At 38.7% G+C, this 26,388-nt stretch overlaps 1 protein-coding gene across 3 annotated transcripts in view; it reads left to right on the forward strand.

The window, feature by feature from the left end:
• Positions 1 to 26,388, forward strand: part of TANC2 (tetratricopeptide repeat, ankyrin repeat and coiled-coil containing 2) — a gene marked incomplete at both ends in the record, with an annotated part of 361,064 nt that overhangs the window by 276,067 nt on the left and 58,609 nt on the right. For all 3 annotated transcript variants that reach the window (XM_080712438.1, XM_080712439.1, XM_080712440.1), the window contains 2 exons: positions 995 to 1,161; positions 4,478 to 5,085. In XM_080712438.1, coding sequence (XP_080568564.1) covers positions 995 to 1,161; positions 4,478 to 5,085 — 775 coding nt within the window. The remainder of the gene's footprint in view (positions 1 to 994; positions 1,162 to 4,477; positions 5,086 to 26,388) is intronic.

Consider the following 26,388-nt stretch of genomic DNA (forward strand, 5'->3'; position numbering starts at 1 on the left):
GGAACTCTAAATTTTTTTGAATGTTGTTCAAGAACCAGTGAGCATTTAATGCAAGTAGGAGCCTGAAATCTCACTGTGCTGCCCTCTTTATCCCTACATTTGTTAGTTTAGGATCTGGTAGAGTCCAGGAGAAAACTGACACAAATATAGCATGACTCCTTCTCCCCTAAGAAGATCACACAAGGGACTGGTCTTGTTGAGGTCTCTTGGAGTATGATCTAGGAAGCTCCGAGACTCTTGGGCTGTAGCCTGCCTGGCTCAGCTCTGTTGGCTGGAGTTCCTTTCTCTGCTCCTCATATCCCTGCCTTCCCACTATACATTCATATGTAACCCTACATACTACTGTAGACATTTTTTTGGAGGGGGGGTGCTGGAGATGGAACCCACGGGCATTCTACCTCCAAGCTACACCCCCAGCCCTATTTTTTAATTATTTTGAAACAGGATCTCACTAAATTGCAAAGGACCTCACTAATTAGCTGCGGCTGTCCGAGAACCACAATCTCAGCCTCCCAAATGCTGGGATTACAAGCATGCGCTGCCATGCCCAACTTTACTGTAGACTTTAAATTGGACCTTTTTTGGGGAAATTCCCAAAGAACATGTGATACATTTTCTTTAATGCTATTATATAGGAAAAAACCAAACACATCTTTTTTAACCTTTTCAAGTATGAGAGACAAATTAATTTCCATGTATAATTTTTTTAATTCTAATGCTCAAACTGTTTTGCAACCAATAATACAGGGATTTATGAAAATGGTGACACATATACTAATATAGGTGACCAAAGCTTTAATACCTGGTTAAAAAATGAATTTATTAAAAGAATTGTTTCATGTGTTTATAATAAGTTACATATCCTGAGCGCTCAAAGCCTCATGAAAGGTCTTTTCTAATATTTTTTCCAGATGAATATATGATCAGTGACCCAGCAAGAACTCACTTACCTACTTTGTAATTATAAAGTAATTTGTTTTTTTTTCTATCTCAGAGAGAAAAATTCCAGATGAAGATTTCATCATTTTAATTGATGGATTAAATGAAGCAGAATTTCACAAACCGGACTATGGGGACACAATTGTATCATTTCTGAGTAAAATGATTGGAAAATTTCCTTCTTGGCTCAAACTGATTGTAACAGTTAGAACCAGTTTACAGGTATGTGTTTGTTTACCTCTGAACCATAAATTATTTCCCTTGGAAAGGGTTTAAACTGAAAAAATTCTAGATCCCTAGCAGTGATCTTTCTAACCCACTACTGCTATTCTGGAGCCTTAATAAGAATTATTCCCAATGAAATTAAAAGATATGATCCAAGAGAGCATTATCTATAGATGAGTCTCAAATTCCCATTCCCTTTGCTCTGTTTAAGGTTTGGTAAAATGTCCCTCAAAATACCATTAAAAGAAGGAAGTCCATTTCCTAGACTGTGTCCTGAGGACAGCAATGCAAAGAAAATCCCTAGTGCTTTGACCCTTGTTTCATATTTGTTATAATTTAATGCTATGCAAAATCCAGTTCAGCCTACAGTCTAGGATCAGATTTTCTAATTCTTCCTTTTGTTTCTACTTGAACAACTTTTCTATAGCATTAAGATGAGATTTCTTCTGTATGCCCCCTCTAAATAAATATTGGCAATATTAGGGATTTAGATTAAATTTGCTAGAACTGGAAGATAAGAGTTTCTTTTTTCTTTTAAGTTATGCTCTCTCACTCACTGACCAATTAATGTCCTGGGAAAAGAACCCAGGGATGTGGAACTGAGCCTGTAAAAACACACAGGCTAAGGATAAATCCCCCACTTTTGCCCATTCTCACTGCTGCTGAGTTGCTGTCTCCCATTCCTTACATATTTGCGTGTGGTTTGAAACAGTGTGTCTCAGCCTTTTTTAGAACCATTATCTCTTTTGATGAATATTAAAATCTCATACATCATACACCCATTCCACTATTTTGATGCAACCCCCTTGTATGATTGCTAATATACAGAAAAGAGTCTTGTATTAAAATCCTTTTTTCCCTTCCCCCAGGCTGCTCTTATAAATTCCCTTATATTGATCAATTCTTATAAATTCCCTTATATTGATCAATTAGCTTTACTCTCTTCCATGATCAGAAACTGTATTTCTAATCATCATCAACTTAAAGGTCCTCATTTTTAATCTCAAAGTTCAATATAAATGCATTTTGTAACTAAAATTTACATAACCTATTATTGGCCAGTAGCTGGATTGTTAGAGATGAAGTATGAATAGAAGAAACCTCCAAGAACACAATCTCTGTTTTTACCAAATGTATGCTTAGGCAGTATTATCTTCAGATAGAGTTTACATTATTTACATAATGCCATGTGCAGTTACAGAAGAAATTTAAGTATATCTAAGTAAAACAGATGACTGACTTTAATATTTTCATCTATAGCAAAGAACAGAAAAAGTACTATACAAATTTATCTTAAAAGTCCATATTTTAGTATCTTTATTAAAGTAACTTCCAGATACTTCCTTCACTTCAACTAAGAATTTTTTAAAATTTTCTTTTAGCTCTGACAGTCTGGAATAATTCATAGTTGTTGTTTTTTAAATGAGCCCTCATATTTAATTATTCATTATTTCCATGAATATTTCTTAAGTATTTGGAGTGTGTCAGGCACTCTTCTCGCAACTGGAGTCTCAACAATAAACAAGATCCACGATATTCTTGCCTTCATAAAACTTACATCTAGTTAGAAACACAAAAAAGTTAAAAATTAAACATATACTAAAATCATAGGTAGTGTTAAGTGCTATGAGGAAAAATAAAATAGGATAACAACATAAATAAAGATAATTGTTTTAGATAAGAGATAGGAAAGGCTTCTCCAAACACCCTCATAAAGTGAAAAGCTCTGATCTGCCTTTTAAAAGATCTCATTATCTGCTGACTGTATAGATGATAAAATGTAGGAGATCAAGAGCATAAGAAGAAATATAGAAAAAAGGTGGCTTAGACTAGTGTAATAATGGTGGAGACCATGTTAAGTAGTCATCTTTGGAATATATTTTGAAGGAGAGTCAAAAGAATCAGTGATGGGCTGAGTGAGCATGAACTAGAGAGAATGAACCCTGTGGCTTCTGTGAGATGAGCAAATGTTGGTTTGAGGAAAAAGGCAAGATCACAGATACCTCCAAGAATCTGGTGGTAGGGTCAGTGGTGTGCCATGTATTGACATGGGAAAGGTTTTATGGTAGAGGACAGAATTCGGTAGTTCTGATATAGTCACATTAAGTTTTGTTTATGAATTATCCACATGTGTTGAGTAGACAGACAGGGATACAAAATGGAACTCAGGGGAGATAACTAATCTGGAAGCATAAAGTTAGACATCTTCCACATATAGATGCTTAGAACAGTGAGACTAAAAAAGAAAGATAAAATCCTTTATGGAATGAGAGTGGCTAGAGAAGAGAAAATAATAGATCCCTGAGCCCTGGGGCTGGACAAGAGTGGCCAGCATGCTAAGAGAAAAGTGAGTGGGACTTGCTATGGAACAAGCTGCAGAAAGGGACTCAAAAACCTGAGAGGGTGAAGAAGATGAGAAGTGTTGGATTTAGCAGGGGAGGATGGTCAGTAAGCTTACAAGAACCAGTTCAGCAAATGGTAGGGTCAAAGTCTGATTGGAAGAAATAAAAAAGAGAATGAGAAGGGAAGGATTAGAAATAGTAGATAGAAAAAACTTTCTGTAATCTTACTAAAGATAAAAACAGCACTAGAGGGTAGTAGCCAAAAGAAGGAATGTGGGTGTCTCTGTGACCCAGCTGAGAAGAAATTGATGCAGAGGAGAGAATGGGTACTTACAGGAACAGAATCTATATGTAGATAAGAAAGGATGAAATCCAATGCTTAAGCATTACCATGAAGTCCCATCACCTTCCCCCAAAATAATTCCAAGAAGACCACAAAGGTACCAATCAACCTTTATACCAACCTTTATATGAAAAGAAGTATTCTTTTCAGTTCAGGTATTTCCAGGACTTTGTTAAATGTTGTCACTTTATTAGGAGAGTTAGAAAGCCACATTTGGTTGTATTTTTTTTTTATTAAAGGCCACATTTAGAATTCTTCAAATTCTAAACATTTCTCTTACTTAATTTTACTCTGGCATTGAGGAAAGTTACAACTAGAGAGTTTTACAGCACTCCCCATTCTCTGTTTTAGAAGGGTTATTTAGAATATCGATAATGAAATCCCTCTCTCAAAGTACCCTTTGTACAATTTTTTCTTAAAGTCTAAATATTAGGAAAAGTATTATCCTTCCTATGCAACTAATTTGTTTTAATCTGTAGATACTAATACTTGATTATGTTTCTCTTTTTTTTTTTTTTGACCACTCAGAAATTCAGAGTAAATTTGTAGATCTCATAGTTTATCGCAAGAGTTAGGGGAAACTGAAGGTCTTTCTATCTCTCTCTCTCTTTCTGTGTGTCTATTTTAGGAAATTACCAAGTTGCTGCCTTTCCATAGGATTTTTTTGGATCGACTAGAAGAGAATGAAGCCATAGACCAGGACCTGCAGGCTTACATCCTGCACCGGATACACAGCAGCTCAGAGATCCAGAATAACATTTCACTTAATGGCAAAATGGACAATACTACATTTGGCAAGCTCAGTTCTCATCTCAAGACCCTCAGTCAAGGGTCCTATCTATACCTGAAACTCACATTTGACCTCATAGAGAAAGGCTATCTAGTGTTAAAGAGCTCTAGCTACAAAGTAGTTCCTGTTTCGCTCTCAGAGGTTTACTTACTCCAGTGCAATATGAAGTTCCCAACCCAGTCTTCCTTTGACCGGGTGATGCCTCTCCTGAATGTGGCAGTGGCTTCTCTCCACCCACTGACTGATGAGCATATCTTCCAGGCCATCAATGCTGGTAGCATTGAAGGCACACTAGAATGGGAAGATTTTCAACAGAGAATGGAGAACCTCTCCATGTTCCTAATCAAGCGCAGAGACATGACTCGTATGTTTGTACATCCTTCTTTTCGAGAATGGCTTATCTGGAGAGAAGAAGGAGAGAAAACCAAATTTCTCTGTGATCCCAGGTAAGATATAGATCAACATAAGCAATTCTGAGTCTATTTTGTACTTACTGCATGAAGCATGGGTATTGAAAGCAGTGAAAAGCACTCTCCATTGAACACACAGAGGAGACATCTCTGTTTCTTCTCAAGGCAAAGCTGGGATGGGATTTAATAATGTACTTTCTCACAGTGTTTTTTCCTAAACATTCAACATCTGCATAGATACTTAGAATGCTGCCCTACATTCCTGTGTCTTCCTAAATAATTTTAACTGATGCCAGTGAAGATCACAGGCTGTATGATTGTTAGGCAGTTAACAGATTTTCTCAGTATTCTTAAGATATGAAAAAAGAATAGACATATTGTTCATCTCTTTGCCTTAGGGAAATTTTTCTTTAAAAATTGTTATTGTCCTTTTTAAACTCTATAGCTGATACAGATTTGAAGAGATCAGATGGTCTAGCTGCTCTGCCTTTAGATAGTAAGGTATCATTATCCCAGTTTTACTCTAAGGCCTTAAAGATGCTGAATTGCTTGTTCATAAAGTTAATAAGTGGAAGAAAAGAGAAAAAAAACAAAATAGAGATGACAGATATATATTACCACTTCCCCACACTAAATCCATGGAAGACTTGTGTGTGCGTGTGTGGTGATACCAGGGGTTTAACCCAGGGGCATTCTACCTCCAAGCTACACCCCCTGCCCTATTTTTTATTCTTTATTTTGAAACAGGGTCTCACTAAGTTGCAGAGGGCCTCACTATTGCAACTGAGGCTGTCCACGAACATGTGATCCTCCAGTCTCAGCCTCCCAAGCACTGGGATTACAAGCGTGCGCCACCACATCCAGCTCATGGAAAACATTATTAATTTACCCTCTCATACTCTTTTCTGATGAGTTTGACGCTAACTGAAGAATCGTTCTTTTTGTTTTGTTTTTTGTTTGTTTTGGGAGTTTTGTTCATTTGTTTGTTTGGTGGTACTGGGGATGGAACCTTTCTTCCCCCGGGCTACACTCCCAGACCTGTTTTATATTTTTTATTTGGAAACAGGGTCTCTTAAGCCAGCAAACCTGCGCGATCCTCCTGTCTCTGCCTCCCAAGCATGGGGATTACAAGCGTGCACCACCACGTGCAGCTGGTGAATCATTCTAAACTCAGTAAACCAGACTAGATATTTTTCACTCTATTGAATAAAACCTAGTCCATGGCATCCTACTGGGTTGTGTTTTCTACTCCTCCACATTACCCTTTTATGAAAATTATTCCTTTAATAAAGTAAGTGGGGTTTTTTTTGTTTTGGGAGAGGGCTTGGGGGATTTCTTGTTTGTTTGTTTTTGGGTTTTGTTGGTACTGGGGTTCCTGGAAACCCTTCTACCTCTGGGATACACACCCAGACCTATTTTTTATATTTTTATTTGGAAACGGTCTCTTAAGTCAGCGAGGCTGGCTTCAAACTTGCACAATCTTTCTGTCTCTGCCTCCCAAGCACGGGGATTACAAGCGTGTGCCACCACACCCGACATAAAGTAAGTGTTTTGAAAAGTGAGTTTATTACTAATTTCCTGAAAACAAAGAAGACAACAACATAGCTAGCAAATTCAGAGCTTATTCTGGTTCAAAAAGAAAATAGGTCAAGCCCTATGCAGTGGTAACTGCCTGTAATTCCAGTACTTGGGAGGCTTAGGGGAATCACAGGTTCAAGGCTAGCCTCAGCAATTTATCAAGACCCTGTTTAAAAAACTAGATAAATAAGCTGGGCACAGTGGTGCACACCTATAATCCCAGTACTTGGGAGACTGAGACAGGAGGCTCACAGGTTCAAGGACAGCCTCAGCAACTTATCAAGACTCTCAACAACCTAGCAAGATCCTGTTTCAAAACAAAAAATAAAAAAGGCTGGAAGTGTAAGAAAGATGTAGAGGTAGACTGATCGTGGGTTCAGTCCCTAATACCTAAACACACACACACACACACACACACACACACACACACACACACACACACACACGAAGGGCTGAAGGTAGAATGCCCCAGTATTAAAAAAAAATGTCCATTTTTATTATGCTTCACACTGTAACTCATATGACACACTAAAACTCTTGATAGTGCTAGGATTTTGTTACTGTTGTGGCCATGTTCTTCAGCAGGTCTTGTTAGAGACAACTGGGCTGTGGGCATGCTGCTCAGCTTCCTTTGTGCTGACTTATTGGAAAATTTGTTCCAAAGCCAGGTGTGGTGGTGCAACTTTTTTTTTTTTTTTTTTTTTTTGTGGGTCTGGTGATGCAACCCAGGGGCATTCTACCTCCGAGCTACACTCCTTGCCCTATTTTTTATTCTTTATTTTGAAACAGGGTCTCACTGAGTTGCAGAGGGCCTCACTAAGTAGCTGAGGCTGTCCGTGAGTCACAGTCCTCTGGTCTCAGCCTCCCGAATGCTGGGATTACAAGCATGTGCCACCAAGCCACCAGCCTCAGCCACTTAGTGAGGCCCTTTGCAACTCAGTGAGACCCTGTTTCAAAATAATTTTTTAAAAAAATAGGGCCTGGGTGTAGCTCGGGGGTAGAATGCCTCTGGGTTTTATCCCCAGTACCAGCAAAAAGAAAAAAAGAAAAGAAAAAAAAAGCTTGTTCCAGATTCTGATAGCAATATTAAGCCAGGCAGTAGACTTTGTAGTGTTTTCTCTGAAAGAAAAACTTTTTTATAAAAAGATGCTATATTGGAAAGAACAGGAACTGCTGAATCAGGTTGTATTCATGTAAATCTTACCTCTTCTAGGAACTGTGACCTTTGGGAAAAATTACATAATGACCCTGAGACTTAGTTTTCTTTACCACATAGAAGCAGTAATAATGCCTTCTTCCTACAGTTGGTGAGAATTAAGCAAGATTTATAGTATAAAATCCACAATAGTACAGAGTACAAAGAAAGTATTCAGAACATGTGCTTTTTCTTCCCGACTTTGCAGTAATACGCCCTTCGCGTGTGCCTTAACTGAATTCTGTGACCAATCAGATAGTAGTAGTATTCTACCACTAGAATTTTGAGGTATAAGATTTAACAAAAAAAACTGAGTCTAAGTCTCTTACATGAATTGTAAGATATCTCCAAAAGGACTTGACTCTAAAATAAAGTCTCTCTACCTTCTAAGACCCCCAGTGGATACCTGACTGCAAATAGTATACCAAATTCTGTATGTACTATAGTTTTTCCTATCCATGCATATCCTTGATAAAGTTTAATCTGTAAATGAGGTACAGTAAGAAATTTAAAACAATAATTAAATAGAACAATTATAATAACATACTATAATTAAATTTGTATGACTGGTCTCTACCATTTTACTGAAAGGAAGCACTTTATAGCTTCGCTTTGTCACAATCAAATTGCCGGCATCATTACTCTTGGCTTTGGGTCTTGATTAAGTAAAATAAGGGTTACTAAAACACAAGCACTGTGATCCTGCAACAACCAAGAGGCTTACTGAGGAAATTAATGGGCAGGTAGCATATGCAGTTTGGACACACTGGACAAAGGAGTGATTCAGGTCCCAGGCAGGACAGAGTGGGACAGCATGAAATTTTATCATGCTGCTTAGAACAAATGTTTTGTTTTTCTGGAATTTTCCACTAAATATTTATAGACTATAGTTGGCCCTGGGTAACTAAAACCATGGACTGTGAAACCATGGAAGACTACTGTAAATCTTACTAGTACTGCTGTGGATGTCTAATACATAGAGTTGGCAACTACATATTTGCAAAAAACACTAATCTAGAATTACCTAATAAAGAGCTTAAGAACAGTTCTCAGGTAAATGCTAGCTTATCTGCTCTTCTATCCTGGAACATAGAAGAGGATTGGAAGCTGAAGTTCAAGGCTACCTGATTACTACAGAATTAGAAATGTCCTTACAAAGCCGGATGTGGTGGTGCACACTTGTAATCCCCGAGCTTGGGAAGCGGAGACAGGAGGATCACGCAGGTTCGGAGCCGGCCTCTCTGGCTTAAGAGACCCTGTTTCCAAGTAAAAATATAAAATAGGTCTGGGAGTGTAGCCCGGAAGTAGAAGGGTTTCCAGGAACCCCACCATTTCTTACAAAGGATGAAATCCTCAGGAGCTTCCAAAGGAGAAAATAAGGCTTTAGTCAGCTATATGATGGCTACATAGGCTTACTTTCTCAATACTTTGTATTAACTAGGAGCATTGCAGCAATCAGCTGGTGCGCTGGGACAAGAAGAGCAAACACTTCTAACTTCAAAAGCTGGATAGTCAATTCCCTGGTGACTGAATAGCACAGCTGCTGAGGGGTCATCATATTTCACTTAAAGGCAAAGTGTAAAATTGTAAGCAGGATCAAGAGCTATCAAAAAAAGCTTCCTTTGATTTCATTTCAGTTGGAATTCAGTCTCCTCCCCATCACTTGCTGGTACCAGCCCGTTTGCTAAAGTATTAATCTCAGACTTTAGGGCTAAATCAGTGAGATGGAAATTCACCCAATGTAATGCTGTTGGCAGCCCAAGCTGGCCTTTCAAAGAAATAAACTGCAGTTGCTTTTCATTTTAGGCAGGCCTGATAAATAGGATTGTCACCAGGCAGGGTTTGTCTTTGTAGCCTTCAGCCTCCACTTCCTGCACAGTGTTTCCCTCTGTTCTTCATTTTTCTCCAACTTCTCTCTAGAGCATCGTGTGTATTTCAGTAGACCAGGAGAGAACAGCTCAATGCCTCTACAGTCACACCAGGTAAACCAGTTCAGGGTGACATCTGTGTGTAAGGAGCGCTCTCAGAAGCAGTACAACATCCTTTCTCTCCTCGTCCATTTTCCTGCAGTTTCAACACTCAGCTGCTCACCCTGAACTTGTTTTGTTTTATTTTATTTTATTTTATTGGAGCATTGAAGTCATACATCTTGATGCAGTTCGGGGTGATAGAGGCCTACATGCACACAGCACTCATTGAGCCCTCCCTGCCCCACCCACATCCGCCCTCTAGCCCCTCCTGTGCTCAGCACAGTGGTTGGTTTGTGTATGTACATGGTGTCATTGAGGTGATTCTCTCTTCCCCCTTCCATCTTCCTCAGTTAGGTCGCCTTCTTTCCCATCTAAGATTTCTCCTCCTCTGTCTGGAGTTCCTGCTGTGTCCTGTTTTCTCCCCTAGCTTGATCAGTTCTAAAAGCCTTTTGGTTGAGTTTATTGGATCTTCTAAGTATAATATGTCATCTGAAATAAAAATAGTTTCAGTTCTTTTTCCATTTTTACTCCTTTGATTTTCTTCTCTTGCCTTATTGCTCTAGTTAGAGTCTCAGTACTATATTGAAAAGGAGTGGTGATCGTGGACATCCTTGTCTTGTTTCTGTTTTTAAGGGGAACTCTTGTAGTTTTTCTCCATTCATTATGAGGCTAGCTGTGGTCCTATTATATGTTGCCTTTATGATGTTGAGGTATATTTCTTTTCTGATTCTTTGCAGGTTTTTTTTTTTAGCATGAATGAGTGTTGGATTTTGTCTGAAAGCTTTTTCAGCATCTATTGAAAAGATCGTGTAATCTTTTTACCCTGAACTTACTAACCTTATTAGGAAATTAGAGACAAATGAAGATATTCTACTGCTGCCCCAAATTGGTTTATCTTCAGAAATAAAACACCCAAGGAAGTAGCTTCTGCCTGAGTTAAAAAGAGTCAGTGATCTGAGCATGGTGCTGAGGTTGAGCTGAGGGGTGTGTGTGTGTGTGTGTGTGTGTGTGTGTGTGTGTGTGTTCATCACAGGGGATTGAACTCAGCATATTCTATCTCTGAGCTACATCCACAGCCCTATTTTATTTTTTATATAGAAACAGGATCTCACTGATTTGCTAAAGATCTCACTAAGTTGCTAAGACTGACCTCAAACCTGCAATCTTCCTACCAAGTACTGGGATTACATCTGGCTTCTTTATCTTAAATAGCATACTGCCTATCGTCTCAGAATCTGGACAAAGAATTGACATAAATTGACAAACTAAAGAGAGTGATCTAATGTTTTATAGACATATAATTGTGACAGAAAGAAATGAGTTATAGATAATATCATTTCCTGGCTTGGTAAAAAGGTGAGGTGGTGTTTTTTTGTCAGACCATAAGTAAAATATTACCGAGAAATTGTTTTTGTCATCAAAACCTCATCATGGACATCAAAATATTTTGGATATGCATTTTAAATTAGGGCCCCTGAAGCACCCACAAACCTTAGGCCTCCTCATCTTATTCTGCCTTTTCTTTCCTATTATTTATCACTATCATACCTTTCTCATACCCTGAACTTAATCTGTTCTATTATTCCCTTAGGCACCGAGATATCAGATTAACTCACTAATTTAATAAACTAATTCCTGCTATTATGCTAATAGTAAGGAGATAGAAAGCCCATTTGAGGCAACTTGTGCATTCTAAGTCGTGGTTGATAGATGTGGGCACCGGCCTTGGCCTTTGTTATCCAACCCATTAGTGACTGATATAGTGGAAATTTGAAGCTGGTAAGAGTAGACATTTGGGGACCACCAGTGTTGGTGTGCTGTTCTATTGTTTAATATTTCTACTTTGCATTAAGCTAGCCCTGAATAGGTTTCTAGTCACTCTTTCTGTTTCTTTTCCTCATTATTTCATTCATGGCATTTAACATCTCCTATTATAATAGGAGAGGAACAGCTCTCCTATTAACATTTTGAGGGATGTGTGTATGTAAAATTTTGACCAAAATTAGAGAACTTGGCTGCTTTATTTTTAAATGTTAGAATAAAACACAGGAAGTTCATGGCAAATTTTACATAACGAGTACTGAGCTGATTTTTTCTTTTACACTGAGCTGATTTAACTCCTGAAGTTATAACATGGAACCTAATTTGGTTTAAATTGATTTCCACTAAGTGTAATGAATATATGATGAGTAAATGAATAGAAGGAAAGGCTACACAAATCTCTCCAGACCTATGGGGATAGTTGGATGTTGATTCATTATGACCAGAATTGATTGTTTATAATTAATGGCTTGTTGAGATTTTTGTAATTTATTTGGTCATGTATTATATATTCACTTAGTCAGTGAATTATACATTGGAGACCTGATGCTCCAAGATCTGTGCCACAAAGTAAGGTGTCAGAGAAAAAGAAATTTGTCTAAGATAAAGAGAAGGCATCCAGCTGTGTGCAGTGGCACACACCTCTAATCCCAGTACTCAGGAAGCTGAGACAGGAGGTTCACAGCAAGCCTCAGCAACCTAGTGATGCCCTTTGCAATTTAATGAGATCCCGTTTCAAAATTAAAAATAGGGTTCAGGGTGTAGCTCAGAGGCAGAATGCCCCTAGGGTTCAATCCCCAATACCACAAAAATAGAAAAGAAAAGAAAGTCGGGCATGGTGGTGCATACCTATAATCCTTGGGCGGCTGAAACAAGAGGATCGCAGGTTCACAGCCAGCCTCAGCAAATAGTGAGCCTTGTATCACCTATGAGACCCTGTTTCAAAAATAAAAATAAAGTTGGGATGGTGGCACATGCTTGTAATCCCAGCATTTGGGAGGCTGAGACAGGAGGATCACACCTCGAAGACAGCCTCAGCTACTTAGTGAGGCCCTTTGCGACTCAATGAGTCCCTGTTTCATAATAAAGAATAAAAATTAGGGCTGGGAGTATATCTTTGAGGTAGAATGCCCCTGGGTTTCATCCCCAGTGCCACTAAAATTAAAAATTAAAATTAAAATAAGGCTGGGTGTAGCTCAAAGTTAGACTGCCCCTGGGCTCAATCTCCAGTACCACACAAACACACACACACCAAAAAAAAAAAAAAAAAGTAAAGCTTTCAGCTAAATATGGTAGCACGCATCTGTAATACTAGTACTTAGGAGGCTGAGACAGTGGGATCACAGGCTCAAGGCCAGCTTCAACAACTTAGCAGGACCCTCAACAACTTAGCAAGAGCCTGTTTCAATTTTTAAAAAGTGAAATAGGGCTAGGGTTGTAGCTCAGAAGTAGAACCCTCCCAGATTAAATCCCCAGTACCACAAAAAAAAAAAAGGAGGACATCTCCAAAATCAAAATTAACTATGCCAAGAGCCTGTACAACCTGGCTTCTTATCCACAAAATGGTGAATTGTAGGTTGTAGTGATTTTGTTTGTTATTTTAATCCAAACATGAGCCACCAGGCAAAAAAACTTTTAACCTTTACCTTCACTGAGGCACAAACTACAGTCAGTGTTTCTGATAGCTACTACAGGCTCTCACAACAAATCTATAAATTGAGGGATGGTTTCAGCTTCCTAAAATCATGAAGAAAGAATTCAGCAAACCAATCAGATATGGGAAGAAAAAGAAGGTTCTTGGAACTAAACCAGCCTTTAGGAGGTTTGAGAGAAAGGAAAAGGGAAGGGTACCAAACTTCTGTTTTATTTTGGTGGTGGTGTCCAGTACTAGGGATTGAACCCAGGGGCATTCTACTGTGAGCTCCACCCAGCCCTATTTTTTTATGTGGAAACAGAATCTCATTAAGTTTCAGAGGGGCGGGGGTGGCTCACGCTTGTAATCCCAGCATTTGGGAGGCTAAGACAGAAGGATCCCAGTTTGTGGACAGCCTCAGCTCCTTTGTGAGGCCTTCTGCAACTTAGTGAGACCCTGTTTCAAAATAAAGAAAAAGAAAAAAAAAAAAAAAAAAAAAGCTGGGCGCAGTGGCGCACGCTTGTAATCCCCGGGCTTGGGAGGCGGAGACAGGAGGATCGCACAGGTTCAAAGCCAGCCACGCTGGTTTAAGAGACCCTGTTTCCAAATTTAAAAAAAAAAAAAAAAATATATATATATATATATATATATATATATATATATATATATATATATATATGTCTGGGCGTGTAAGGCCAAAGATAGAAGGGTTTCCAGGAACCCAGTACCACCAAAAAGGAAAAAAAAAAAAAAAAGATTGGGCTGGGGATGTAGCTGCAAGGTAGAATGCCCCTGGGTTCCATCCCCAGTGCCGCAAAAAAAAAAGGGGGGGGAGTTTACAATGGGGCTCACAGGTTGCTGAGACTGGCCACAAAAGTTCCTCTAGTCTCACATTTCCAAGTACTGAGATTATAAGCCTGTACCACCACACCCAGCTTGTACCAAACATCTTTTACTAACAGTAGATGACCTTACCTATCAGGAAATATTAACCCTTTACTCTTTTTTTTTTTTCATTACTGAGGCTTGAACCCATGGGGGTTTCTATCTCAGAGCTACACTCCAGCCCTATTTTTTATTCTTTTTTTTTTTTAAACATGGTCTCACTAAGTTGCGGAGGGCCTCACTAAGTAGCTAAGGCTAGCCATGAACCTGCGATCCTTCTGTCTCTGCCTCCCAAGTACTGAGATTAAAAATGTGTGCCACCACACTTGGCTCCTTTTTACTCCTTTTTTTAAAGTCTAAGTCTGTTTCACTTCTAATTCTTCTCTATCTACTACTAAGGGGGAAATCTACCTTCTGATGTCATGGTTTGAATGTGTGCTTTCCATGGAGAGATTTCATTGATCTATAATATTATATATAATTTATAATATATAAGATTGGAGATTTCTCTAATTTTTGATGAATATTTTTATTGTGTAATCCAGTTTTAACACACTGTTGGCATCAAAAATAAATTTGATAATTAAATATGAAGTATTACTCTTGTGACCCAAGGTCATGGTTTTGTGTTACAATATAACTGAGAAATTATATGTAATCTAATATGTCCAGGATACCAATACCTAAGATGTCCTTCAACTTTATAAATTTATTCTATTCAACATAAATCATAGGATCTACAACTATTACTCATACACAAACTGTTCTTATCTTTAAACTGTCTAACCATCAGAAGATGAGCTGCAACGTTATTTTCCTTCTTCAAATCCAAAATGAAGTTTGGAAAAAGCTGGTAATCAGAATTCTTCTCCAAACCCACTTAAAATTGAGTTACTCTTTCTTACTGAGAATTCATGAGAAATTTGTTGATATATATACATATATATTGAGATATATAGTGTGTGTATATATATAGATATATATATCTTTATAGAGATAGATGGAGAGCTCTACCTTTTAAGCTAGAGAGAACATTTTATTGATTGCTGAGTATAAATGTTTACCATTTATTTATTCATGAGACATAGAAGAACCAAATAATAAAAATATAGAAGGGGCTTCTATTTTTCTAAATTATCTGATTTTGCTATAAGAAAGTAATACTGCTTTATATATTTAAATATACATATATAACTTCTTTTAAAATTATTTTATTGGTGCATTGAATTTATACATCATAATGTAGTATATACATATACTACACAAGTAAAAAACTTGTCTAGACATAAATGCACACATCACCCAGCCAGCCCTCACCAAGTCCCCACCCCACTCCCTCCCCAGCTCTCCCTCCCATGCTTGGCTTAGTGGCTGACTACGATATGAATAAGTACATCGTGTGCTTTAAAGAGTTTCCCTCTCCCCACCTCCCATCTCCACAGTTAGGTTGCCTTAATTGCTCCTCTATAGGATCTTTTTAACCTGGAGTTCATCCTATGACACATTTCACCTTAGCTTTCACATATTAGGGAAAGCATCCAATTTCTTACTTTTTGTGACTGACTAATCTCACTTAGCATAATGTCCTCGCATTCCATCCATTTCCCTGTAAAGGCTGCAAGTGTGTGTGTGTGTGTGTGTGTGTGTGTGTGTGTGTGTGTGTGTGTGTTTATGGCTAAGGTTCCATTGTGTACATATCCCACAGTTTTGTAATCCATTCATCTGTTGATGGACATCTTGGCTGGTCCCATAGTTTGGCTATGGTGAATTGTGCAGCTATGAACATAGATACACATGCATTAGTTTGGTAGTTTGGTTTCCTTTCTTTTCAGTAGATAACCAGAAGTGGTATTGCTGGATCAAATGGTAGATTTGTTCCCATTCCTCTGGGGATTCTCCATACTGTTTTCCAAAGTGGTTGCACTAATTTGCAATCCCACCAACAATGTTTTAAAGTTCCCACTTCTCCACAACCTCACCAGCATTTGTTGTTGTTTGTGGTTTGAATGGTTGCCATTCTAGTTGGGGTAAGGTAAAATCTCAGGGTAATTTTGATTTGCATCTCTCTGATTGCCAATGCTGTTGAGCATTTTTTCATGCATTTATTGGCCATTTGAATTTCTTCTTTCGTGAAGTGTCTATTTAGTTTGCTATCCCATTTTTTGATTGGATTATTTGTTTTTTGGGTTTTTAGTATTGAGTTTCTTGAGTTCTCTATATCTTCTAGATATTAGTCCTCTATCAGAGGAGTAGGTAGTAAAAATCTTCTCCCATTCTGTTGGCTCTCAATTGAGGTTCTTGACAGTTTCCTTTGCTGAACAGAAAATCTTCAGTTTCATGCAATTCCACGTATTGATTTGCCTTTTAGTTTGTTGTGCCTTTGGGGTCCTGTTTAGAAAGTTTTTATCTGTGCCTATGTGTTGCAGTGTTGGACCTATGCCCTCTTCAAAGAGCTTCAAGGTCTCTGGTCTAATTTCCAAGTCTTTGATCCATCTTGAATTGAATCTTGTGCAGGGTGAGAAAGCGGGATTAATTTCCAATTGTCTGCATATGGTTAACCAGTTTTGCCAACACCATTTGTTGAACAGGCTATCTTTTTTCCAGTGTATGTTCTTGGCCCCTTTGTCAAAAACCAATTGGCTGTAAGTGTGTAGATTTGTTTCTGAGTCTTCTATTCTGCCCCATTGGTCTATGTATCTGTTTTTGTGCCCGTACCATGCTGTTTTTATTACAGTGGCTTTGTAGTAAAGTTTAAAATCAGGTATCGTGATTCCTCTTGCATGGTTTTTGTTGCTGAGAACTACTTTGGCTATTCTGGGATTTGTTGTTGTTGTTGTTGTTGTTCCAAATGAATTTAAGGACTGTGTGTGTGTGTGTGTGTGTGTGTGTGTGTGTGTGTGTGTGTGTAATGATCTTGGTAATTTAATGGGCATTGCGTTGAATCCGTAGATCACTTTTTGAAGAATGGCCATTTTGATGATATTTATTCTGCCTATACATGAACGTGGCAGATCTTTCCATCTTCTAAGATCTTCGTAAACTTCTTTTCTTAATGTTTTATAGTTTTCTTTGTAGAGATCTTTTACCTTCTTAGTTAAGTTTATTCCTAAGTGTTTTATTTTTTGTGGGAGATCCTGAGTGGAAGTGTTTTCTGAATTTCTTTTTCAAGAAATCAGAAAAGCTTCTGGTTTCTTAAGATTGATTTTGTATCCAGACACTTTGCTGAATTTGTTGATCAGTTCTATAAGCCTTTTGGTTAAGTTTGTTGGGTTTTCTAAATATAGTATCATGTCATCTCAAAATAGTGAAAGTTTGAGTTCTTCTTTCCCTATTTGTACTCCTTTGATTTTCTTTTCTTGCCTTATTACTCTGGCTAGAGACTCAAGAACTATATTGAAAAGAAGTGGTGATAATGGATATCCTTGTCTTGTTTCTGTTTTTAGGGGGAATTCTTAAAGTTTTCCCTCATTTAATAGGATGTTGGCTGTGGGCTTATTGTATGCCTTTATGATGTTGAGATATGTTCCTTCTATTCAAATTCTCTGCAGTGCTTTTATCATAAATGGATGTTGGATTTTATCAAATGCTTTTTCAGTGTCCATTGAAATGATCATGTGATTTTTGTCTTTGGTTCTTTTTATATGATGAATTACATGGATTGATTTACATATGTTGAACTAGCCTTTCATCCCTGGGATAAACCCTACCTGGTCATGGTGTATGATTTTCTTTATGTGGTTTTGAGTGCGTGTTGCTAGTATTTTGTTTAGCAGTTTGCATCCAAATTCATCAAAGATATAGGCCTGTAGTTCTCCTTCCTTAAACTGTCTTTATTTGTTTTTGGTATTAATGTGATGTTGGCTTCCTAGAATGTATCTGGGAGAGTCTCTTTTTTTCTATTTCATGAAATAGATTGAGGGGTATTGGTATTAGCTCTTCTATAAAGGTTTTATAGAATTCATTTGGGAAAACATCTGGTCCTGGGCTTTTCTTTGATGGAAGGCTCTTTATTGCTGTTTCAATCTCTTTGACTGTTATTGGTTGGTTTAAATTTTCTGTATCTTCTTGACTCAATTTAGGAAGGTTGTATTTATCTAGAAAGTTGTCTATTTCCTCCAGATTTTCCATTTTGTTGGAGTATAGTTTTTCAAAGTAGTTTCTGATAATCCTCTGGATTTCTACACTGTCAGTATTAATATCTCCTTTTTCATCTCTTATCTTCATAATTTGGGTTGATTCTCTCTTTTTTTTTTTTAGTTAGGTTGGCTAGTGGATTATCTATTTTGTAATTTTTTTTGAGAAACCAGCTTTTGGTCTTGTTGATTTTCTGTATTTTTTTTATTCTCTACTTCGTTAATTTCTGCTCTGATTTTAATAATTTCCTGTCTTCTACTGTCTTTGGGGTTAGATTGTTCCTGTTTTTCAAGGGCTTTGAGGTGTGTCATTAGGTTATTTAGTTGATGATTTTCTGTTTTTCTTATGTGCGCATTCAGTGCTCTAAATTTTCCTCTTAATACTGCCTTCAAAGTGTCCCAGAGGTTTTGATATGTGTATCTTTATATTCATTTGTTTCTATAAATTTCTTGATTTCACCTGTTATGTCATCTATGACCCATTCTTCATTCAGAAGTGTGGTGTTCAGTCTCCACATGTTTATGTGGTTTCTCTAGGTCTTCTCATAGTTGATTTCTAATTTCATTTTATTATGGTCTGAAAAGACACAGGGAAGTATGTCACATTTTTTTAATATTGCTAGTGTTCACTTTGTGGCCCAGGATGTGATCAATTTTGGAGAAGGTTCTGTGAGCAGCTGAGAAAAATATGAATTCCACTGTAGTTGGGTGAAATATTCTATTTGTGTCCAACAGGTCCATTTGATTAATGGTGTTCTTTAGTTCTGAGGCATCTTTACTGACCTTTTGTCTAGAAGATCGGTCTAATGGTGTGAGATGGGTGTTGTAGTCTCCCAGTATTATTGTGTTGGGATTTATGTGTGACTTAATGTCACAGAGAGTTTATTTTATGAAAGTAGCTGCACCTATGTTTGAGCCATAAATGTTGATTATTGTTATTTCCTCTTGCTGAATTTTTCCTTTTAGCAGTAAAAAATGACCTTGTCTCTTCTAATAAGTTTGGGCTTGAAGTCTAACTTGTCTGATATCAGTTGCTATTCCTGCTTGCCTTTGAGGTCCGTTGGCATGGATTACTTTGCTCCAGCCCTTTACCTTAAGTTTGTTACTATCTTTACTTGTAAGGTGTGTTTCTTGCAAGCAGCAGATAGATGGGTTCTGTTTTTTAATCCATTTTGCCAATTTATATCTTTTTATTGGGGAGTTGAGGCCATTTACATTCAGTGTGATTATTGAGAGATGATTTTTAATTCCTAACATGTTAAGATTTTATTTAAATTTGAAATACTGTTTGTTCTTTTTTGCTTAGTTGTCTGCTGGATGGAAATTCTAGTTTCTCTAGTTCTGGCATTGTATTGCTTATTTCTTCTTTGTAGTTCATCTCTGAGTATTTTCTCTAGTGCTGTTTTTTTGTTTTTGTTTTGTTTTGTTTGTTTGTTTTGGTGGTACTGGGGTTCCTGGAAGCCCTTCCACCTCTGGGCTACACTCCCAGACCTACTTTTTATATTTTTGAAACAGGGTCTCTTAAACCAGCGCAGCTGGCTTTGAACCTGCACGATCCTCCTGTCTCTGCCTCCCAAGCGCAGGGATTAAAAGCATGCGCCACCACGCTGGTTTTGAAGACATAAATTCCTTCAGTTTCTGTTTGTCATGGAAACTTCTTATTTCCCCATCTAATTTGATTGATAGTGTTGCTGGGTAGGAAATTTTTGGCTGGAAGTTGTTTTCTTTCAGAGTCTGGAATATGTTACTACAAGCCCTTCTGGCTTTCATGACTTGGTTTGGGAAGTCTGGAGTGATTCTAATTCATTTGCCTCTGAATGTCACTTGGCCTTTTGTTTTTGTTGCCTTTAAGATTCTCTGCTTGACTTCTACATTGGTCATTTTGACTATTATGTGGCGTGGGGAACCTTTTCTCTGATCTTATCTAAAGGGAGTTCTATAAATTTCCTGAACCTGTGTATCGACTTCTTCCTTTATGTTTGAAAATTTTTCTGTTATTACTTTTTTTTTTTTTTTTTTTGGTGTTACTGGGGTTTCTGGAAGCCCTTCTACCTTCGGGATACACTCCCATGGGCTACACTCCCAGACCTATTTTATTACTTTTTTATGTGGAAACAGGGTCTCTTAAGCCAGCAAAGCTGTCTCCGAACCAGCACAATCCTCCTGTCTCTGCCTCCCAAGCGCGGGGATTACAAGCGTGCGCCACCACGCCCGGCTGTTATTACTTTTTTGAAGAGATGGTTGATCCCTTTGGTTTTCCCTTCTTTTCCCTCCTCTGTGCCGATTATTCTTAGGTTAGCTCTCTTAAGATGGGCCCATATTTCTTCAATGTTCAATTCCTGTTGTCAAGTTGTTTTTTCTAAGTTATAAACTGTGCATTCGTTTTTGAAGTGATCATCTTCTAGGAGCGAGATTCTATTCTCTATGTGGTCTAATCGATTGTTTATAGTTTGAATTGATGCCTTTACTTCAATGATTGCATTCTTTATTTCAGACTCCCTCTAAATTATTTTCTAAAATCCTGTATTATTTCTACAGTTACATTTCTGATTTAATCTTCTGGAGATCTCTGCATTTCTGTGTTATTAGGTTCTGTTATTGTGGGGTTGTGAGAGCTCATTGTTCCATTGTTGTTCCTCCTCCCAAGATTTCAGAAGTTTGTACCTGTTGCTTTTGGTAGATTTTGCTCAGTCTCTAGATGTCAGCTGGTATATTCAAGGGCAGGTTGTATTGTATTCAACAGTGTAGGTTGAATAAGGAGGAAAGTGAAGGAGTAAATGGAAGAACAGGGTAAGGTCGCAGATAGGGTGAATAGTATGAGTATATGAGTTTGGTAAGGTAGTATATACTAGAGATTAGCGATAGTACAAATGTAGTAGTATTCTAGTGACTAATGTAGAGTTTCTGATATAGTGATATGAAGTGGATTTAATACAAGACAAGGGAGTGATGAAGAGTAAAAGAAAAGTGATAGAGAGGAGAGAGTAGGTATGCACAAGGGAAGAAGCTTGGGAGAGGATTTGGGGAGAGGATTAAAACAAAAAAAAAAACCCACAACGCCCCCCAAAAAAAGAAAAAAAAACAGGTATACACTGTCAAACACAAAAAAAGAACGAAAAAACTCAAACAATCCCAATAATAAATTAATGCGATTCTACAAATAAATGACTATTCAGCAGTCTCTCTCTGTATAGATACCGAGTGCCACCAGGCACATTTTTTTGAGTCTGGTTCTCTGAGTCTTCTCAGTCTATGTAGATTGTCGATATCAATGGGGCTGGATTTAATATTAAGTGAAGGGTACCCTCTATACTTTCCACCAATCCTGGAGTCTAGGTCTCTCCCTCCCTCTGTTGGTAGCATATGCCTCTGAGACCAAACTCAATGTAGGTGTCTCTGTTTTCACAGTTGGGGCTGGGCTAGTCTGACTTCTCCCTGTTCACCACAGTTGGGGTGTCTGTGGTGTTCCCAGCAATCCTACTCATTGGGTTTAGTGTTAAACATAAGACTCCCCCCATACTTTCCACTGATCAGAGCCTGAGTCTGTCTGAGCTTTTGATATGATCAATAGTAGATCCCTCTCCCACCTTCTCTGGGTTCTTCTCATATCACCATGGCTTCACTTAATATACTCTGGATCTCTGGAGGGTGTGGTAATCTCAGCCACCACCACTCCTTCCCTGGGTTGTATCACAAAGTCTCAGACCCAGGGAGTTAGTTGCAGCTGCGCAAGACCCTGAGGGTGCCAGGTGGGGCATTTTCCCTCAGGGAACTGAGACTAGAGTGTGGTAATTTCTGCCACCACTACTCCTTCACAGGGTTGAACTGCAAGATCTCAGACCCAGGGAGTTTATCAAAGTTGCGCGAATCCCTGGGGGTGCAGCACTGGGATTTCTCCTGTAGGGGCCGCAATTTCACTTACAGTTGTGGTGCATGCTGGGCTGGAGCCCTCGTGGGCTTGGAGAACTTGCTGCCACTACTACCAAGATGGCGCCAATAACACGCCCTCAGCCATGAGGCTGGCAGATTTTTTTTCTGGTTTTGAGCTCCGCTCTGAATCCCTAGAGGGTGTAATGGGCTTGACCGCTGGAAATTCTGTCTGGTCTTTGTGCTGAAAGAACTGCTGAATTACAACCAACTGGACTGCAACTGGTCACTTCAGCTCCTTACTTTTTTTCCCTGGAATCTGGTTCTGTGAGGCAAGATGGTGTCAGCATGGCGGCTGCCACTGCAAGGCAGGCAGGTTTCTTTTTTGCTTTCTGGTTGTTCTTCAAGTCTTCTTTTTCTCTGTCCCTTTTATTTATAGCTTTTCTTTCTCTATTGATAGTATTTTCTGGCTATGTAAGGTGTTACTTTTGAAGCTGTGGAGATCGAGGGTCAACAGTATTCATAGACACTGCTTTACTTGGTCACCATCTTCCCTATCTCTCTCCATATATAACTTCTTAAAGGGTGTTTATGTTCAGTATAACAAATACCTTGTTTGTTTTTTGTTTGTTTGTTTGTTTTGAGGTACTGGGGATGGAACCCAGGTTCATTCTACCTCCAAGCGACACTCCTAGCCCTATATTTTTTTATTATTTTTTATTTTGAAACAGGGTCTCACTGAGTTGCAAAGGCCTCACTAAGTAGGTGAGGCTGGCTTCGAATTTGCACGATCCTCCTGTCTCAGTCTCCCAAATGCTGGGATTACAAGCATGCGGCCATCACACCTAGCTAACAAATACCAGCTTAAAATAACTTTATTTACTCTATTGGGAGGGGGAAGGGAAAGGGAGGGAGAAGGGCATGAAGCACAGTGTCAATGTACACCACTCTCAATATGTTCTACTTATAAACAATAAAAATTAAAAAAAAGAAAAATAAATAAAATAACTCCATTTAGAAATCTAAACTGAGAGCCGGGCGTGGTGGCACACGCTTGTAATCCTCGTGCTTGGGAGGCGGAGACAGAAGGATCGCGCAGGTTCAAAGCCAGCCGCGCTGGCTTAAGAGACCCTGTTTCCAAATAAAAAAAGCATAAACAATTGGTCTGGGAGTGCAGCCTGGAGGTAGAAGGGTTTCCAGGAACCCCAGTACCACCAAAAAAAAAAAAAAGAAAGAAAGAAAGAAAGAAAGAAAGAAAGAAAGAAAGAAAGAAAGAAAGAAAGAAAGAAAGCAGGCAGGCAGGCAAGCAAGCTAAACTGAGGATGTGGGTAGGTAATTAAGGGGAATGTTTAATACTTTTAGAGGCTAATTTATCCTTAATTGGGTCTCTGAAGCAACACTGGCTAAATCAAAAGATTCAAAGCCAGGCATGGTGGCACATGCCTGTAATCCCAGTGCTTGGGAGGCTAAGACAGAAGGATCACAGGTTTGAGGACAGCCTCAGCAAGTAGTGGGACTCTCATCAACCTAGTGAGACCCTGTTTCAAAATAAAATAGGGCCAGGGGTATATCTCTTAACCTTAAAAACCCACAACTGAGACATTCATTTGCTGCAGTTATCAGGGTATCTACTTGATTCTACACCCAGTTTTTGCTTGTGACTGTCCATTTGTCTTCATCTTTACTGACCACACCCTGTGCTCTCATATGGATTACTTTTGATTTCCCATCAGTTTCCCCTCTCGCCCTCCTCCAATTTATTCTCCACCAGCAGCCAGAGAGATCTTTTCAAGACACACTTCAGACTATATATAGAGAGAGACTTTTCTGAAAATTCTTCAGTGGCTTCTTACATGATCAGAATAAAATCGCCAGGCATGGTTGAGCACGCTTGTAATCCCCGAGCTTGGGAGGCGGAGACAGGAGGATCGCGCTGGTTCGGAGGCAGCCGTGCTGGCTTAAGAGACCCTGTTTCCAAATAAAATATATATATAATAGGTCTGGGAGTGTAGCCTGGAGGTAGAAAGGCTTCCAGGAACCTCAGTACCACCAAAAAAAAAAAAAAGAAGAAGAAGAATAAAATCAAATCCATATACTTCAAAACCCTTTTTTATAGGCATAGCTTCTGCCTATCTCTGTAAATTGAGCTCATTCATTCTTGCTCTTATGCAAAGTTCTCTGCCAGTTCCTAGAACTTTCTTTCTCACCTCTGGGCCTTTGCACTTAACAATTCCCTCCATCTGGAGCTCACTGTCCCTGGCTTATTACATGGCAATATCTGTCATTCCTTTTCAGTTCTCAGCTTAAATGCCACCTCCTCAGACACTTCTACTTGTCACTTTATCTAAGTAAGTCCCTCCTCATTTTTATCTTAATCCTAACATTTTTACTTCCTTTCTAACATGTATCACCTTTTATTATTTATTATATGTGAATATTTGCTTATTGTCCACCTCCCCCTCTGGAATATGAGTGAGTTCAATAAGGACATGAACCTTTCCTATCTTCACCTTTGTCTCTGTAATGATTAATAAGAATTCCTGACACATAGTATTTGTTTGTGGTATGATGTGTGCATAGTAAGGGTGGGGAGGTGTGGATTGAACCCAGGGGAATTCTACCTCTGAGCTACACCGTCCCAGCACGTTTTTTTGTTGGTTGGTTAGTTGGTTGGTTGGTTGGTACTGGGGATGGAACCCAGAGGCTTTCTACCTCCGGGTTATACTCCCATACCTATTTTTTATATTTTTTTTTGGAAATAGGGTCTCACTAATTTGCTGCGAGCCTCACTAAGTAGCTGAGGCTGGCTTTGAACTGGTGCGATCCTCCTGTCTCAGCCGTCTAAGCGCGGGGATTACAAGCGTGAGCCACCACGCCTGGCTTCCAGTATGTATTATTTTTTAATTTCAAACAGGATCCCCCTAAGTTGCTGAGGCTGGCCGCAAACCTAAGATTCTCCTATCTTTTCCTCCCAAATACTTGAATACAGATGTGTGCCACCATACCACAGTATTTTTTAAACAATAAATTAATCAGTGAGCAAAGAAATGATAATTAGTACTGATTTTAAGCTTGCAACTTAAAATATTTGACAAACTTCTCACAGCTCCACCAGACAGGGTGTCTGGTCACTCTTACTTACTCCGTCCTCGAGAGCAGGTGGACATATGCATTTCAGCAGGCACTCAGTGAACATTTATTACATAGCACAGTCAGGACTCTGCAAAGCACTACAGGAGGTACAAACATGAGCAAGGTGGACTCTGCCTACCAGGACTTGCAGGTTAGTGGTTCTAATAGACACGTTTATAACTACATATAATCAGAGCCAGGTGCTATGTTAGAAGTATAAACAAGGAGCTGAGGGCAAGAGAGGAGTGATAAGTCTTTCTATGGTTACTGATCATGTTTTACACTATAACCGTTCAATAGAGTCATAGCCCTTCTGTCTCCTGAATCCTGCCAACTGCCTAAAGACCTCATTGTTGGGGCAGATAAGAAAGTATAGAGCATTTTCCTGTGACTAGTGACGCATTAACACAACAGAAAGACATTAGGAAGATGTGAGACAAAGTAGGAGAAAGCAAATTCCTATCCAGATTCTGTGTTTACAAAGAAATGATTCTGTTCTACCTATTTCTCCAAAGGTACATCTTAGTATATTTTACTCATGGTCCATTACTTAGAGTTCATTTGCATCAGGCTCATGCATGTTCACATTGAATATTAAATAGTAGCATGAGATGACTAGAAATATATGTGGAACTCAGCTTCCATGAGAAACCCATGAAAAGGTGTTATTGACTGATAAACTGTAATTACAAGTAAGAATTTTTGCAAAGACATGTAGGTATTGTGCTAAGAATGGATTGTAGCTAGCAGACTATAAGGTAGAAGCACCTAAATTTAATTGTAGAACAAATTTTTAAGATGAGAGGTGAAAAGGATCAGGTTTGTCAGTGTCCACATTAAAGTCATATTTACACGCACTTCCCAGTCTTACCCAGAGGCAACAGAAATACCTACAAATTCAAGATCATCTTGAGCAGTGAGTTAGAAAGTAGTTCTGGAAGTCCTTCCTGATACCCATTTGCTTAGTTTTATTCACTACACATTTATTGTACTTCTCTTCCACAGAAAGGACTATACTAACCACTGGAGAAAATTAGAATAAGATACCCCTGGCTACCTAAAGGGAAGTCAAATGCATAGAAATCAACTACAGCACCATAGTATGAGTATCATAGGAACCTAGAC

The sequence above is a fragment of the Muscardinus avellanarius genome, assembly GCF_963383645.1.
Source record: "Muscardinus avellanarius genome assembly, chromosome: 16".
Lineage (NCBI taxonomy): Eukaryota > Metazoa > Chordata > Mammalia > Rodentia > Gliridae > Muscardinus > Muscardinus avellanarius.